Below are 18,258 nucleotides of genomic sequence, written 5' to 3'. Positions count from 1 at the left end.
CCGACGACGGGTGCGTTTGCGTCTCCAAGGGGCATTCAACTCACTGATACAGGTGAACACCGGGGTCCAGGTGAAGAAGTCAGGAGATGAATAAAACAAAGGTGGAGGTTCACAAAAAATCCAATCAGGAGATGAAAATTGAGAGGAAAGCAAGCCAGAAAAAATGTTTAGTAAAGACTCACGATCATAGGACAGTGGCCGTTGAGATAAATTAAAACATAAAAACAAAGTTAAAACATAGACTAGAGAGACAAGCAGACGGCCAGCCACACCAGTCGGCACCATCTTTTGCTCTTATATCATGGATATAAACTTATATTATGGATTCACAGGTCTTATACTAAATACTGTAAGTAATAACAAGAGAAATGTATCTCAGTTAAGCATCCTCAGACCTCTCCAAAGTGAAGGTTTGCTAATAGGAAACATTTCGGAGATCAAAAAAAACTTTCCTGATGCTTTGTAAATGTAATGAAGACCCAACAAAGTGCATGTTATGGTCTTGTTTTGTAACAGTAAATGAGTAATATATGCATTTTCACATTACCTAAATTCTCATCATATAAATTGTGAGTCTGTGTACATGAATGAGGTAAGAGAACTGATCAAATAATATGGAATTAAATGTGCAGGTATTGTTCCTGCCCTGTGCCCAGTGACTGCTGGGGTAGGCTCCAGCTGTCCAGCATAAGATTGGGATGAAGTATGGAAGGAAATAAAAGAAATTATCGGGAGGGAGACTTTATGTGTGGGAATATATCACTCTCAACACCTATATACATCAGTGGCCATGTCACAGAGGTAGAGGGGAATTTCAAGTCGCTGGGCACCACAATTTCCAGTTCTCTAACATGAGAAAGCAATACATCTGTTATGGTCAAAAACCTTACCAGAGGCTGTTCATATCTGAGACAGTTACAGAAGTATAGAGTGTCACAGCAACCCATAACCACTTTTTATCAGGTCAGTTGTTAAAAATGTTTTGTTCTACTCTCCATGGTAACTAGAAAAAAAAACTAGACAGAGATTAACATGCATGCACTGCATCTAAACACACTGGTTGTCTTCTCCATGTTGTGAACTTGGATTTACTCTACTTTTGCATATTCACTCATTAAGATTTTATTCAACCCATCAAGTTCCCACACCCACATCCTTTGCTAACTCTTCTCCATCTGATAAATCAAGACCAAGACTAGCATACCTTGAAAATGGCAATGCTTGAACTTAACATCTTCAGCTTACAAGTAGTGTTGCCGGTAAAATTCACTGAAGCGTTTTTCTCACTGAATATGCTGTGTTCACCGGTGACCACGTTCGACAAATATTGTTGTGGAAATTCACCATGTGCATGGCTTAGACAAACTTTATTTTCCATTCCTCCATGATGCTTTGTGAGGCTAGCATGATGTTGGATTAGACAGCACCTCACCTGATCCTAGTACTGGGCTAACAATTAGCAGAAAACTGAATGAATACATTTAAACACAAAATGTGGAAATTGTAAATGTGTTAGTGTATTTGTATCTTAAAGGCAATGTCTTTTTGTATGGACTTGTATGTGACCAATGTGTAATAACTGACTCTACCACTTTAATGGTGTTACTCAGAGTGCTGTGCAGATGATGAAAATAGGAAGGAGTAAAGAATCCACATGTGTGCTATGTATGTAGTAGCAACTGCAGTAAAAAAGCAAAAGTGTCTGGGGTTAAAAAAAAACTGTATTTTTCGGTTCAAATCTGAGGGGGGCATGTTTTAGTGAATTCTTTCTTCCCGTCTGCCAATGTCTGCAAGAAATTTTACTGTTCTGATATTTAATTTTATTAATTTTTATCTCATGTCATATTTTTGGCCACAATAGTCAATCCAGTATAGTTGGCAGACATTTCCCTAGCTGTCAAGCACACATACAAGACTATTGCACCATTATAAACCAGTCAAAACTAGTTTGGATTATCCTTCCCCATTGACTTCAATGCATATCACTAAATTTGGCAAAGTTCCTAAACATTTCTGAGATTTTGACAAACACAGGGGCAAAGCGAATTTAGCAGGTTTTGCTTATTACTATTCATCTATAATAATTTAATAAATATCTGGAAGTGTACCTGTGAAGAATCAGATATTGTGGATTGTTGGAGAATACTTGTTAATTCTGTTCTTATGTTGCATGTGTTTATTGATGTTTTATCTGTGTAAACTTCACCAAAACAAAATTATATAAGTGATGTTGGCAATAAAGCATTTATTATTACTATGGGCACAAGGTTAAAGGTCTCTGTGCCACAATTTTAACATGATGTTGAACCTATTGCTCTGATGAACTCTAAATTTTCTGAGAATAAAATGGGAAGACAAAGTTACTGTTAGGTAGGCAGCCACGCAGTATTGAGATAAATATTGATTAAATGTACACTTTATATAGTATAAATTAATAAACTGCCTTATTTTAACAGATTGTATGTATTTATCCAGTTTAAGGACATTAAGTATAACTATCAGTAACAAGAAAGGTGGAAACACAGCCTGAGGTGGCAGCTTCCCATTTGTCTTGAGAATGAAAATGTGGAGCTTACAAAACCTCAAAAGAGTCAAACACAAAGAGTTAGCAGCAGGATCCAAAGGTGGGAGACAAAGGAAATAAGAGCCACTGAAGTTCTGCGGCTAGGTAACAGGGCAAATTAAAAAATAACAGAGAAAATACATCTTGACAAATAGAACTAATAGATGCAAGAAAGAAATTGCTTGGCCAAGTAATTTAACACAGTTATTGAACTTTTGCTTCCAGAGATAAAAAAGAGAACTCAAACTAATGCCCTTGAATGAAAAGCATGCTGGGAAGAAGATATTAAAAAAGTGAAGAAAATGAATTGGAGAAGTGTAGGAGGGAAAAATAGTCCTGTTTTCTTCTAAGCATTTGTTTTCTTAGGTTACGGGCAGAGCTTTGTGTCTGTATCTTCACACCCATAGAAAAGAGAAACCATTATACCTCGAGAAACATTTTCTCAACAGTTAACAATCAAAATAAACCAAGTAATGTTGAATTTATATCTCACATTACTGGGACTAGTGAGCTTGAAATACAGAGATTCCAGGAGAACATTTTCCCTCAAACCATTAAGAAAAAACATATATTTGCCTCCTTTCTCTTCAAATCATTGGGAACCCTTAGAAACAAAAATTGTACATTAATGTTACAGGAGGTGCATAGCACCCTGTTGAGGAATACAAAGAGCCTCTTTAAAGAAAGCCTGAACTATGCACCTGAAAACAGAATGACTCCGTTCCCACAGATATTCTCTTTACCTCTGTACTTCAATGCAGAGATCTAATACTGTCCAATTTCTACATCAACAAGAGAACCCCATTTCACCGCCCCGTTTCAAAACCAAAACCATAAAATATGCAGACTGTTTTCCTTCAACCATGACAGCCAACTGGGGGATTAACTTTTCTAACATGAGAGAAAACAGCCTCACTGACAGCACAGATGCCTTACACAGTGCCTCTTTAACCACACTTACTTTCTGAATCATCAGATGATCTTAAAGAGTATACATGCTGCAGTTAATTATATTTACGTCGTTACTTCCCATCACATGTGGACACTTGCCAATTCTGAACAGTAAATTTAATTGTAAACACAGACGCAATGCACTTCGTGCCAGCTCTCATTTCCCTTCGCAATATGATACATTTATTACAACACAATGTCAGAAAGGAAGAAAGAAAGAAGGAAAGAATTCTGAAAGCAATTTGTTTTGTGCTACAAATTGTTTTGTACATAGTACAGTCTGATGGTTTAAGTATGGAATCTTGCACCTCAAGACCACAAGCCTGACTGGCACTATAGGCATTAATGCTAGAAGGATAACATATGTCTTCTATAGACAATTTGGATACAAACATTATATATTCTTAGGAAAGAATATTGTACACATAAGATAGTCTTATATGGGGTTTCCATAATGATCATTTATTAAAGTTTTTCATATATACTGTAGCTGAAACTAGTGTTTAAAGAAAGCAAAGAATATGAAATCCTTGTTGATAGGCCCATAACATGAGTATACCCTTATTTGCCATTAATATTTATAAGTGGATTATTTATTTTTACATATATTAAGAACTTTATGGAAAGAGACAACCATTAAATCCATACTGAGAAAGTCTGCCTATCTTTATACTTGATCATATGTTACGTATCTACATTTATATTAGGGATGCACCGATACCGAAACGGGTATCTGGTATCGGCTTCGATACCACATTTTCTAAAGTACTCGTACTCGTTAAAAGTCCCCCGATACCGGGGACCGATACCACGGTCTGAGAAATGTCTATGTTTGAGCGGCGTGTAAGGGGTTAATCACAGGCGCCGAGTGCCCGCCCCCAGGCCACGGCTGCAGCTCAGAGCGGGGAGAAGGCGAGGCGAGACATGTCAGCCGTGTGGAACTATTTCAAAGTGAATGAAGACGACAAAACAAAGGCGGACTGCAAATTGTGCTCAGCGAAATTGTCCAGAGGAGGCTCAAAAGGTAGCGCATTTAACACAAGTAATTTAATCAAGCACGTAAAATCCCAACACGACAACGAGTACAAAGAGTTTACCCACGCTTCTAAACCAACACAACCCACACTGCAGCAAACTCTTGCAAGACGAGAGAAAATGTCCAGAGACAATCCACGTGCTGTGAAAATAATACAGGCAATTATCGAGTACATTGCATTGAGTGACCAGCTACTCTCGGAGGTAGAAAATGTGAGATTCCTGCGTCTCCTCCATGTTCTGGAGCCCAGATATGATGTCCCAAGCCGCCGCAACATGACTGACACGGAGCTGCCTAAACTACACGACTCCGTGAAAAAACATATCCACAGCCTACTGCAAGCCTCTTCTGCGTTTAGTTTCACCACGGATATTTGGACAAGCAGTGTTAGCCCCGTGTCGCTAATTAGCCTAACCACCCAGTGGATAGACGAGAGTTTCTTGTTTTTTTTGTTAAATTATATGACTAAAGCTGTTACCTGTAAATTTAAATCATGTTTTTATTAAGTACTCGGTATCGGCAAGTACTCGGTATCGGCGAGTACTGAAATGCAAGTACTCGTACTCGTTTTCCAAAAAAGTGGTATCGGTGCATCCCTAGTTTATATCTAATTCATGCCTAAACTGAGGCTCTGGATTTGCACTGGCAATCGGAAGATTGGCGGTTTGAACCCCGTAAACACCAGAAACGACTCTAATCCATTGGGCCCTTGAGCAAGGCCCTTAACCGGCAATTGCTTCGTACTGGGTATGATGTTAATCTGCATCCAGCACTGCAAGCAGGTCCTCCGATTTACAGGGAAAACTTGAGGGTTGGTGGCAGGATTGGCACTCCAGCCATGATAAAAAAAACCTCACACTGTTCCAGTGTGGTGCTGATGTGTCACCCGCTGCACTTGGGTTCCAATCCAGGTGGTTCAGTGTGTGCTCCCAACCTGTTACATGGAACAAGACTATGTGACTAGTAGCAGTGGTATACCTTTGTAAAAAATCACTAAACAGAACTTCTTACTCAGATTTTACAATGTGATTTATGTACTTTCGATCCTTTGAGTGGGATGAGTGCTTCCATTAGTATCTTATTGTGTTAGGTCAAGTAAATGTGCGCAAGAATACAGAGCAAGTGAAAACTGCTTGTACATTAAGTTTAGGAAACTGAAAACTATGTTTATTCATTCATATTCTTTACTTTCTTTACCAGTTCAGGATTATAGGGGTCCAATTTTTACCCCAACCTTGTTGAGCACATAACTAAAAATCACCATTAGAAATATGAAATTTAAAATTTTTACTACCAGGTTTATTGAGTGTTGTTTTTTGTGAAACAATGTATTTTAACAAAAACTGCATTTATTTCAAATGGAAACAAAGATTAGGTGTAAAAATGTAAAAACCTTTCAATGCTACATTAAGCGTTTCAATCTATTTATATAAAATTGTAAAGGGTGTGTGCCTGTCACATAAAACCCCTTGTCTTAGGAAACTTGATCTTGGTCTCAATCAACATTATGTCATAAATCAAGCAGCGCAACCCACGATTTAGAAATATGGCTTCCAATCTAGCTCATGGCCACTGAGGTTGGTGTGCCTTCCATAAAACAGAATGTCGGCTCAGGCACGTGGTGTGCATGCTGCATTCCTGATATGGATCACACCCCAGAGAAATCGACAGGAAAGTCACAGCAGAACATCGATTAACAACTGGAAAACAAGTGCAAAACAAACTGATACACACCATCACAGCCCACCTCACAATCAGGCTAAAAGCAGCAGCCATTTCACTGACGATAAACCACAATGGCAAGACAGAGCTACAAAGTGGAACATCAGCCTGAACCTCCATATGAAGTGAAAGAATAAATGATTTAGAACACACATGCAATATCAGAAGCTCCTTATCTTTTACATCTATGTGAGCATCTGTTGATATAATTCCACCCTCCAACACCACCTCTGACATAAAAAAACAAGCACCACACACACACACTCCTGACAGCTTCAATAACTTAATCATATACCTGTTGTAAGAGAACGGGTACCCCAGCCAGGAAATGGGAGGAGGATTCATTACCTGGATGGGAGGCCAGAGTGGAACAGAAAACGAATTAGCCAGCTGAAAGGAGAAATAACGTTGTGCCTGGCCAGTATCAATTAACTGGAGAACTAATAGAAGCTGAGAATCAGAAGCTGTTCCATCCACCATATGCTAGGTGGCAGTGGTCCTCATATGGGAACCCAGTCGGGATACCTGCAGTGGTGCTTGGGATATGAAGTCCGGAAATGTATCCCTGTCTGAGTCCCTATGTACCGATAAGAGGGCGCTGTCGGAAGAGGATCTCCTTACTATTTCTATGGCCTGGAAGAGAGCGTCCCAGGAGACATGGCATGGCACTGGAAGCATTCCTGAGTCGGGCATAAAAGGGAGCCTGCTGCCTCACATTAATAAGTCAGACTTTTGAGGCAGCGGGCAACACTCAGAGAGATAGTAAGGAGGAAGAATTGTGCATATATTTGGTAATTGTGGCTGGTATTTGGAGAGGTATTTGTATAAGAAGTGCTGTCTGTGAATAAAAAACTTTTATTTCATTCTAAATATGTGTTGGAGCTTACTGTGTCTTGGGTTTGAGGCTTACTGGCACCCAGATGTAACGCTTAAGCAAACACCTAATGGCCCAGAAATACAGACATCTTTCCTCATTGCCTTACAAAACTATAGTATTTCATTAACATACATAGCCCTTACGCCCAACCCAGATCCAGCCTCGGCCTATTTTTAGCCTATACTGACATGCCAGTGATTCTGTAAATAATTACAATTTTGCTTCTCAAAAACAATCCCAAAAACAAGCAACTGATCTAGCAACAAATGTAATCTTTATAACACCTCTCCTGCCCCCATATATTCATCACTTTTCTAACCTAGTAGTAATACTGTTGAGAAGACTACAATTCCCATCATGCCCTGCAGAGGACGATTTCATCAACACCCACCCAGTTAAAATAGGATGTGATGTCCTTAATGATAGCATCTTCTATATTTTTTCATTCCTCAACAATTTCATTGCATCACTTGATTATAGCATTTATAACTTTTTCTTTCATCTGTTTAATCAGATTAGATTTACAAAAGTCTACCCATTTTTTTTTCATCTGGACCATTTACTGAGAAATGCATTAATCCAAAAGTGGCTTATGCAGTGTTACCAATCACTACCTATTATGGTTATATTTGACATCATCTATACTGTGACTTTTGGCCCACCATCTTGCACTTGGTCAAAAATGCATGTTCAATTTACCCTGTACGCCATATGTGACAATAACATTTTGAAAAAGGCAACACTGTTTTCTACATGCACATAGGCATTAACTTCCCAATATAAAACAACAACTGGAGTTATCTGAATTAAGCAAAATACAAACACAATTTATTTAAAAAAAAAAAAAAAACTCTACAAATTATATGATAGAGCTAAGTCACAATGGAACATTGTGAACCTTGATTTTTTCAATAGCTCATGGAGATACTGTTAGAATGGGATATACCGACAAAAGATGCCACTTTTCAGTGAGTATAAGTAAGTACTAACTTTCACTTTAGTTTTTAGTTGGTAGACATTTATTAAAAAAATGTACTCTGAATTCTCAATTACTTTCACCACCAGATGGTATCTGGGAGTTTAATTAACATGAATACACATGGGCAAAATTATATCATTTCATGGGAAAAAAGGATGGAGTATTGTGGAGTGAGCTCCTGAGCTCCACTTGGATTTTCCTTCACTTATTTTTCTGAAATGGAGAGACACCTGATACAGTATTTTCTGAATTCCAAACACGTTTGTTTGATTAACTGGTAACTCCCAACTAGCCTTGTGTGGTGGGAGTGCAATGGACTACTATACCATTCAGGATTAAATCCCTCCTTGTTTCTGAGCCTGCTGTCACAGGCTCTGGCCCCAGTGACCATGAACTGGATTAACTGGTTCCACAAGTGGATAGCTGGATGGAAGGATTATACTGTAAGACACAGAATTTGCTTTAAAACATATATGCACACATGTTTAGGTTTGCTCTAGAGCTCATTTTTATTACAAAAATGTGCAAAGTGAAAAAATTAAGCAAAATCTTCATAAAAAAGAGATGGAAGGTATCTAATTTACCAGCCTACTTTCACAACTAAAACACAGATATGATTTTTTCCTGATGTACTGTAATCGTGCAAACTAAACTGTCCAGTTTCTTCAAGGAGAAATATGGGAAAGGTACCTCACACACCTCCTTCACCTTTCCAATTGAGTTTCATGTTTCTCTGAACATTGTTTGAGAAAAATTGAAGGTATGAAAGAAAAACAGCACTTTACAAATGGGCAGGTGGATTCTTTTTATATTACATTTACAGCATTTCTGATCACCAGAGGTTAGTGAATCCTATTTTAGCATATTTAATTAATTCCCTAAGCATTCATTCCGGCATGCTCCCCATCATACCATTCCTATCAGTTATAGCCATGGAATGTGATCTAAGAGAAGGTACACTGGAAGCACCATGACTGTAAATTTGAATTGTACTACTTTTTTACTGTGCTACTAAGTCTTGTAACATTAGTTTTATTAGTGCCTCGGTGAAAAAAGGTATCATTTAAAATATTCCCATATACAGCTGTAGAATTCAATAAAACTCTTGTTAGTGATAACATTGGTCTTCTAGCTATAGCTTGCAACACACCTATGTCTAATGTTACTAGGGGTAGAATTCTGATCCTAATATATGTGAACTGGCAGAAGCCAAAGAAAGCACCTGGAGTGAAACAGAAGATTCCTACATTGTACAATTGAGTAGAAATATTCATGAGAATCCAGCTGGAGTAAATCAGAGTAGTGAGGCTAAAACCAGTACTGCTGTAAATGACAGTGCAGTTTTGCAGTGCTGTGAAGTGTTCCAGTATCTGTAATAACAATACAACGAACAGAGTTGCAGATATGGAAGGAGCTGAGAACTCTCATTTTTAAAAGAAGAGGAAACTGTGCTGAGTATAAAAGCATGGGAAGTATGTATAATGGGTATGAGCAATGTTACAAATATTTTTAGAGACGTTTTTCTTGTATCCAGTAAAAGAATTAAAAGAAATTATAATCCAGGCTGGCTGAAAAAAATATTTTCATCTGAAGGCTTGTAAAAGAAGTATAGTGTACTGTATAAAAGTAAAAATACTTTTGAGGAATGGTGATATTGATAAAGAAAGAAGAGAAAGTGATTGTGACACATATGTTAAAAATATTTTTACTTGAAAGTCACAGCGTAAAGGAGGATATGGTAAAGAATAATATTTGAAAATTTCTGGAAAATATGAAAGGTAAAGTATTAAAATGAAAGGCCATGATCCTTATCTATCATCTTTTATGTTTTTAGCATGACAGATTATGTATAGCCCAATAAAATCATTAATTGATCAGAAAGAAAATAAATGAAACAATTTTATAAATAAAGTACATTGTTCTCTTAAAAAAATAGGGAATGCTATGTTCCTGCTTATCAGAGAATGAAACTCTTATGTTTGTTTCTGGTTTTTCATTTATTTGGAAAATATACATATTACCAGTCTAAATAGACGGATATAGAGTTTTTACAATCAAAATACTTAAGCATTATTTTTCTTCAAGAAAGTCATTCAAATTTAAAATTTTCTAATTTGGACTGAGGGGTGCTACCTTTTTCAGTCACGATTGCATATTTTTTATAAAGACTCAAGTGAAAATTGCAAAGACTTCAGAAGTTTCACATGAACAGAACATGGTTCACATAATCTGGTATTTATTAACATGAATGATTCTAATAATGGCAATGAAAGCATAACTGTTTTTAACTGTCAATAGATTTTGGAAGGTTTTGAAATTGAGGGTATCATTGTACTGTTTGGAAACTTTATTAGCACTGACGATAGTTTTACAGTTTCACTTGTCACCCTATAATATTAAAAAACCTGTCCTTAATTTATTTTAACCAGGTTGGAAACTTTAATTTTGCTAAACCACTGCTAGTAATGGATGTTGAAATTGTTCTTTTAAATTTATCTCCGAAATCATTCTGACTAATGGATTAGATTTTAACTTATAATTAAATTTTCACTTGTCCCTTGCCTTTCAAAATGGGGATTTGTGGCAGTTTTGATTAAACATTATTTTTCATAAATTTCTTAACAATTAAAATAACTTTAAGGATACTGCATCAGTAGCCTTTATGCTAGGGTTCAGAGCTTTAAGAATCATTAACCTTAACCTTAAATTTATCTATTATGACAAAAAACTTTGTAAGACTCACAAGAACTACTTTGAATCAAAAATGCGCTAATTTAAAAAAAATAAATAAACAAATTTAATTTTTGACTTGGAAGTCTTAGCTAAGCTATTTTGCAGTAGTTTCTCTTGAGAAATATTCTGTTTCAAAATTTAAGAGAAATGAAGGTATGAGCTATACTGCCATACCGAAAAAAGAAAAAACTTTTTATCATTATTGTATAAAAGTGTTTCACTTTGCATGCTTAAAAATATTACTGAATCTCTCTAAATGAATAACTTACCAGTAGCTGAGAAAATTAAACCCGAGCAAGAGAAATGCCATAATTCTTTCCTACATTAAATTTAGTGTGAATTCAAAGACAACCACATTTTCTGTAGTCAAAAAGAAACTGTATTTCATTTCTTTATTTATGCCAGATTAAAAATTTTGTTCAGTTATCTTCATGAAATATGTACAGTAATCCCTCACCTATCGCGGGGGTTACGTTCCAGAGCCCCCCCCGCGATAGGTGAAATCCGCGAAGTAGCGACCTATATTTATTTTATTATTTATACATATTTTAAGGCTTTATAAACCCTTCCCACACTCTTATAAACCTTTCTCACTCTCTTGTTAACCTTTCCCACACTCTTATAAACACTTCCTATGCTCTTAAACACTTTCTACATTCTTAAACACCTCAGACCAACACTGCACACTGCACGCAGCGATCAGACGTCAATGTGTCTGCACTCGCTTTGTGAAGGGGGGCAGCTGAACTCACGCTGAGCAGAAATGGACTTTGTGCTGCTTCTGCCAAAATGCCTGCTTGTCGCTCTGCTCGAGGAGTGTGTGTGTGTGTGTGGGTGTGTGAGAGCTGAACGCACCTTCGCTCAAACCCCCCCTCCCCGGAAGCGCAGTTCGCATTGTCAAGGGGGTGGGGAGCTGAATGAACGCTAAGGAGAAGTGGACTTTGTGCTGGCTTTGTGCTGCTTGTCGCTCTGCGTGTCAATAATTTAAAAGCCTGTACAATCAGGCTTTTAGGTGTACATCACCAATTTTCCTGTCTCACTGTCTTGTCTTGCGTGAAGTTAAAATGTTTTATAATAGTGAGATGTTACTCATATCCTTAGCCCGACATCCACATATCATATGTGTTAACAAAGTGTGTTTTATAAGTTTACATGTGTTTAAAGCATGTGGGATGGGTATTTTAAGGCTTAAACTAAAAAAATGTTTATTTATATGGTCTTTCTATATCACGGATTTTCTCCTGTTGCTGATGGGTCTGGAACATAACTTCCGCGATAGGCGGGCAATCACTTGTATTTAAAAATCCGCGAAGTCGTGAATCCGCGAAAAGTGAACCGCGAAGTAGCGAGGGATTACTGTATACATAGAACCTTAAATTTAGTAAATACATTTTTGGTTTTGTTTTGAAATACTGTATACAAAAAAATCCAAATAAAAAAATTCAGCAAAGTTGTCCATTTAAAAAACTCATTACCAACATATAGTATTAAGAGAAAACTTTAAAAGGTGATTTTAATTTTCAAACTAAATGTTATTTCAAGAATAAGGATGAAATTTTCTTACTATAATACAATTCTACAAATAGAAGAGTTTGAAAAAGTAAGTGTGGGAGTAGTTTTATGTGATATTAAAGAATGCATGTTACAAATAAGAGCCTAATCCAAAGTATCTTTTGTGTCTCTGATTAGGAAAAAAATTTTCTTCATGTACTTCATGTTATTACGTTTCAATGTGTTAAACTTGTTTGGAAGAAGTGAGCAAGGTAGAGTGCTAAAACCATTATATCAAAGAAGAAAAAGGGTATTTGAATATTTTATGGATGAGAACTTCAGAGCTAAAGCCGTACAGTTTGTCAAATTGGTTTATGTTAAAATATGACCTAAAGTGTTTTATGTTTTTGATAACACTATCTATCTATCTATCTATCTATCTATCTATCTATCTATCTATCTATCTATCTATCTATCTATCTATCTATCATTTTAGTTCTTATTTAGAAATTTTTTTCATTGTTTATATTTAACCATTTTGCCGACAAATACACATCGTACGCAAAGTAATTGCATCATCTGTTACTCAGTAATAACTGTTAAAGAACAAGAGACTCCTTTTAGGACTTTTTTTTACCATTTATTTTAGGCAGTATCAAATTATTGCTGATTACGTGATAAAAGAGCCAATATAAGACATCTTTCTGACAAACAAAAAAAATGTACTGCATGTAGAAGTTGTTCTCCTTTGAGTAGATTTAGTTGCATAACTACAGTACACCTGAAAGCTGCCAAAGTTATTTTTTGCATGTATAATATCATTTACTCACTTACTGAACCCATTCATTTCAGGACAGGATTGTGACACTGAAGCCTATCCTGGACATTTCAGAAACACAAACTATGAACAAATCCTGAATGGCCACAGTTCATTGCAAGACACAAACTGCTATACAGAACCAATTAAATGCTGTTAATCAATCTAGTCTTTTGAGATGCAGGAAGAAACAGCAACACGCATAAAACACACACTTAGATGGTGTGAGCAGCACCATACCTTAATCTTTATTCTGCAAGCATAAGTAGGAATTTTTTTTCAGTTTTTAGGCATGAGCAATTATTAACAATTATTTAAAAATATTTCTGAGAACTAGCAAAAGATAAACATAAAAGATGTTATAGTTTGCCAGAAGACATTTTCTTTTGCACCAACTCTTGCTATAAGCATACACACATCTTGTAAGTTTATATTAATGACGCTCCACTCCACTTTTTCCAATTTATTTTTACTTATGATTACTTTCTCTATCCAAACCAAACTCTACAAAAGATTAAAATTTGCAACAAAAAGAAAGTTGTTTTGCATCTTTTTTTAAATGAAAAGAAGTAAAATCTGAAAATGTGAATATATTGTACCTATAATGCTGTGCAAGGCTTCTTATTAATAGCAAACCAAAATAATGTACATTAATCAATTCACCTAAAAAATTGGTAGAAAAAATGTGCTTTACTTTAAATTACTTAAAAAATTGAGATAAAGTCTAGCGATTCCTTCATGGCACTGCTCTGTTTATAGCTTCATTTTTTCCATACCTGAAAGCCTTGAATCCTTGCCAAGTAGTCCAGCTGCTGAGAAGGCTGTACAGAGGCACAGGGTGAAGCAGGTGCCTTTCCTTTAAGACCTATGGCTTCAGCTGTCGGGGAGGTCCCATTGAGCAGGAGCTCCCTGGCAATGACTGCTGTGTTGCTGGTGGTGCTAAAGAAACAGCCGGAACCTTGGCTAATGTCTTTTGGGGTCAGGTAATTTCCAGGACCAGCTTTATTTCTGCTTGCTTCCATCTCCTGATAGACATCTGGAGAAAGATGAAGTATTCCTTTTTGCGCTGTGAAAAAACAGAAAAATCTGAGATGCACACTGACAATTTTAATATGCTTATTGTTATGTGGGTTTTAAACTTCAAAGAAAAACAGAAATGCGTAAATCATGATGCTGGTTTAGCTTAAATAAATAAAAGTCTTTATTTCTTGTTTTTATACTCATATTCATTGGTTTGTTTCTAAAACATTTTATCAAGTACAGGGTTGTAGTAGACCAAAGTCTAATCACAAGATGGGAATTAACACAGGATGTGGTGTCATTCCATCACAGGTAACATGCCTCCTAATAGTGCTGGGCGGTATACCGGTTCATACCGAAAACCGTTTTTTATTTTTGTTATGATATGGATTTTTCTTATACCGCAACACCGGTTTAAATTGCCTAAACGACATTCGGAATGTGGCGCAGCTGGAAACTGTTCAAGTGGGGCCCTTTTTCACTGCTACACCGCTAAACACAGAGGTGTTGCACGGGGGCTCTTTTTCACTGCTACACCGCTAAATAGGTGTGGTAGTGTAGGTATTGCGTGGTGAAAATGGACAGAGAACATTCCGAAACTGAAGCTGTAGCTGACGATAAAGTTGAACATGATGACACAGAAGAACTTTTGCCAAAAAAAAAAGGAGTCACGTCCGTTGTCTGGAGATACTTTGGTTTTAAAAAGGTCAGATGTGGACCATTATGTTCAAATGTGTGAATACTGTTTCTATACTACTGGATAATACTGCAAGCCAAGTTGTACTTGTTTTATTTGTTTTGAATACAGTGTAATGTACCTGGGTACTGTGTAATAGTGTGACGACATGTTGACTTTAATCTCGACGCTTATGACGAGAATAAAGTCGACATGTTGACTTTATTCTCAACATTTCTACTTTATTCTCGCTATTTATGTCAAGATTAAAGTCGACATGTTGACTTTATTCTCGTACTTTGTCATTAAAGTAGAACATCGTAAACTAAACTTCATCGTAAAATGAATATTTAATTTACTAGATTTTCTCAAACCCCGTCATAAGTTATATAGCACATTAAATGCTTTGTGTTAAGTGTTCCCCGAGCTTCTTAAAGTGACTTCCTCTTGCACTAAGAGGAGGCCCCGGCAGCGATCGCCGCACAGAATACATTCACTTCATGATATTCCTGCTCTCTGAACATTTAGAATGCTAAGATAAATACTTGATATAATTTTCATGGTGAAATGCATTAAAGCATCAATTAATCATGTGGGGGCACCGCGGCGTGGAGGTTGCACTGCTGCCTTGCAGAAAGGGTGTCTCGGGTGTACCCTGCCTTGCATTTGCATGTTTTTCTGGTGGGTTTACTTCAGTTTCCTTTCAAAGTCATGTAGAATGTGGGGTTTTGTTATGCTATATTGACCCTGCTAGTGTATGTTTTCCTCGTATTCACCCTGCGATGTGCTGGCGACTCGTTCAGGGATGGGAGCCACCCTGAATGGATGGTATAATTAAACATGTTAGTGTCTTCGACCACCAGATCACAAACCTGTTAAGTTAAACCTGTGCGATACCCATTCATACATCCAGTTTTTTGGAGCCTCGTCACACCTGCCATAAAGTTCTCTACACTGAACATATACCTGGGGACCCCTTACTGCGAGTGAGCAGCACTACCGCCTCACTACCGTGCATGTTTAATACCTGCTTTAATTCATTTCATCATGAAAATGATATCAAGTATTTATCTTAGCATTCTAAATTTGCAGAGAGCAGGAATATCATGAAGTGAATGAATTCTGTGCGGTGATCGCTGTCTCCTCTTAGTGCGGGAGAAGTCAGTTTAAGAAGCGTAGTGATTAACAACTGGGTCGGGGAACACTTAACACAAAGCATGTAATGTGCTACATTAACTTATGACAGAGTTTGAGAAAATCTAGTAAATTAAACAATGATTTTAGGATGAAGTTTAGTTTACGACATTCTACTTTAATTATAAAGTAAACTATGAGAATAAAATGGAAATGTCGACTTTAATCTCGACATAAACGGCGAGAATAAAGTGGAAATGTCGACTTTATTCTCGATATAGTTTGATTTTTTCTTCCCCGTGTCCGTATTTTTTTTCTTCACCGTGGCCCTAATACGATTCTGTAGGGCTATACCACAAATAGCATTATAAATGCAAGTTTTAGTTTTATTATTTATGCATATAGCTTAGCTTGAAGCAAGGTCCATATTAATGCAGTTTACCTAAATGATGGTTCAGTTGGTAAAGATATCATCACCAAGATTGCAGTGGAAAATGTGGTTAACATCCACTCATGCATGGGAAAAAAATACCATTGAATACCGTGAAACCGGGATAATTTAGAAAAATACCGTGATATAGAATTTTGGTCATACTGCCCACCCTACCTCCTAATGACTCTAACACCATCCCATCTACTCAAAAATAAAACGCCTGTGTTTTAACCCTTGCATTGAAAAGTCTCTCTAATTGTAACTGCAGTTTTCATTCTAGCCACTTTCTTAATAGGAGTAGTAACAAGTTACTGGTGGAACATCCTTATTATATATTCATTTTGCATTTTAAGATTCACATTCCCTGTTTTTTTTTAACCATCAGCCAAACAAATATGCAATGTACACCAACAGATTAGAATATTACAACAATTCTGACAAGAACATTGAGTCAAGTTTTGAATGTGCCTAATTACCACTTTCTAACACACTACAACTTCATTTCTTTTATGTGTCTATAATTCTCTGTATAAAGAAGAATTTGCTAATGTCTGTGTAAAATCTGCCCTTTACAAGTTTATTTCCCTACGTTCTTGTTGAAGAACTTACAGTGCCCCCCATAACGTTTTCTTAATTTACCCCTCTGCTTTGCAGTTTAAAATTACAAATCAAGCAATTCAGATGTGATTAAAGTACACATTTCAGACTTTCATTTAAGGGGACTTGGATATATTTCGGTCACACCATGTAGAAATGACAACACTTTTTCTACATGGTCTCCCCATTTCAGTGCACCATAATGTTTAGTACAACTGGCATTACAGGATGTTGTGATTACTCAGGTGTGTTTCATTGATTCATTAGATCAGCCATAAGTTACGTAGGCTTGCTTCTACCCGTTGGGAGTCAGTAGTCACCATTGTTCAACATGAGGACATCAAAATAAAGGCAAGAGCTGTGCCAATGAAAGTCAAAAAAGCAATTATGAGGCTGAAAACAAAAATAAAACCAATAGAGGATTGGACCCAATCCATTGAACTTTCTCTTTCATTTCACATTTCACTGTACATGCCTAATGTGATGACATCTCTTTTTTCCTGTCCAGGACGCACCTCTTGTTCAGTCACCCATCCACTCTATTCATTAGTAGTGTTGTCAATCGTGTCTGCTGTGGCCTTAATTTGCATAAAGTCATTTCTAAGAGCATAGCATATACGTCAGCATAATATTATTAAATATCGACAAATAAAAAAACATGGGGCAGCTAATTTTCTTTTTAACATCACCAAATTTCAAACAAATCAGTTAGAGCATTTTTCAGAATGATGTACAGTCTTGCCCAATTTCAGCTTTTTAATTAAATGGGAAATAGTGTTTTGTTGATGAGTGAGGAAGTGAGTCAGTCATATATACATACATATATATATATATATATATATATATATATATATATATATATATATATATATATATATATATATATATATATATACATATTGTCACGCACAAGCGATTAGGGAGCAGCTGATCGACCCAGGTTGTTGCATAAAACGTCCCGTGAGGGAGCTACGGCAGTGTACTAATCCCTGTCTCTTTACTTCCTCAGAAAGACCGAGGCAGCGGAGCTGTAAAGAGCGCCCGGCCGTATCAAGAAAACGCACACTTCCGGGTGCCTTTGTAAACACTGACGAGCCCTGATGATGTCAGACTCCCAGAAACCACCGCATCACTTCCCAGCATCCCTCCACGTTATTTCCTGTCCGGCGTTATAAAATGTCCATCCTTCCCTGCTGTATTTGTCAATTTTGAGTTGCTGAAACTGACTT

At 36.8% G+C, this 18,258-nt stretch overlaps 1 protein-coding gene across 5 annotated transcripts in view; it reads right to left on the bottom strand.

The window, feature by feature from the left end:
• stau2 (staufen double-stranded RNA binding protein 2) overlaps window positions 1-18,258 on the bottom strand; it is a 368,617-nt gene that overhangs the window by 162,445 nt on the left and 187,914 nt on the right. For all 5 annotated transcript variants that reach the window (XM_028803455.2, XM_028803458.2, XM_028803457.2 and 2 more), the window contains one exon: window positions 13,946-14,235. In XM_028803455.2, the coding sequence (XP_028659288.1) occupies window positions 13,946-14,235 (290 nt within the window). The remainder of the gene's footprint in view (window positions 1-13,945; window positions 14,236-18,258) is intronic.

This window comes from Erpetoichthys calabaricus, chromosome 6 (genome assembly GCF_900747795.2).
Source record: "Erpetoichthys calabaricus chromosome 6, fErpCal1.3, whole genome shotgun sequence".
Lineage (NCBI taxonomy): Eukaryota > Metazoa > Chordata > Cladistia > Polypteriformes > Polypteridae > Erpetoichthys > Erpetoichthys calabaricus.
This window is presented reverse-complemented; position numbering and strand designations above follow the sequence as displayed.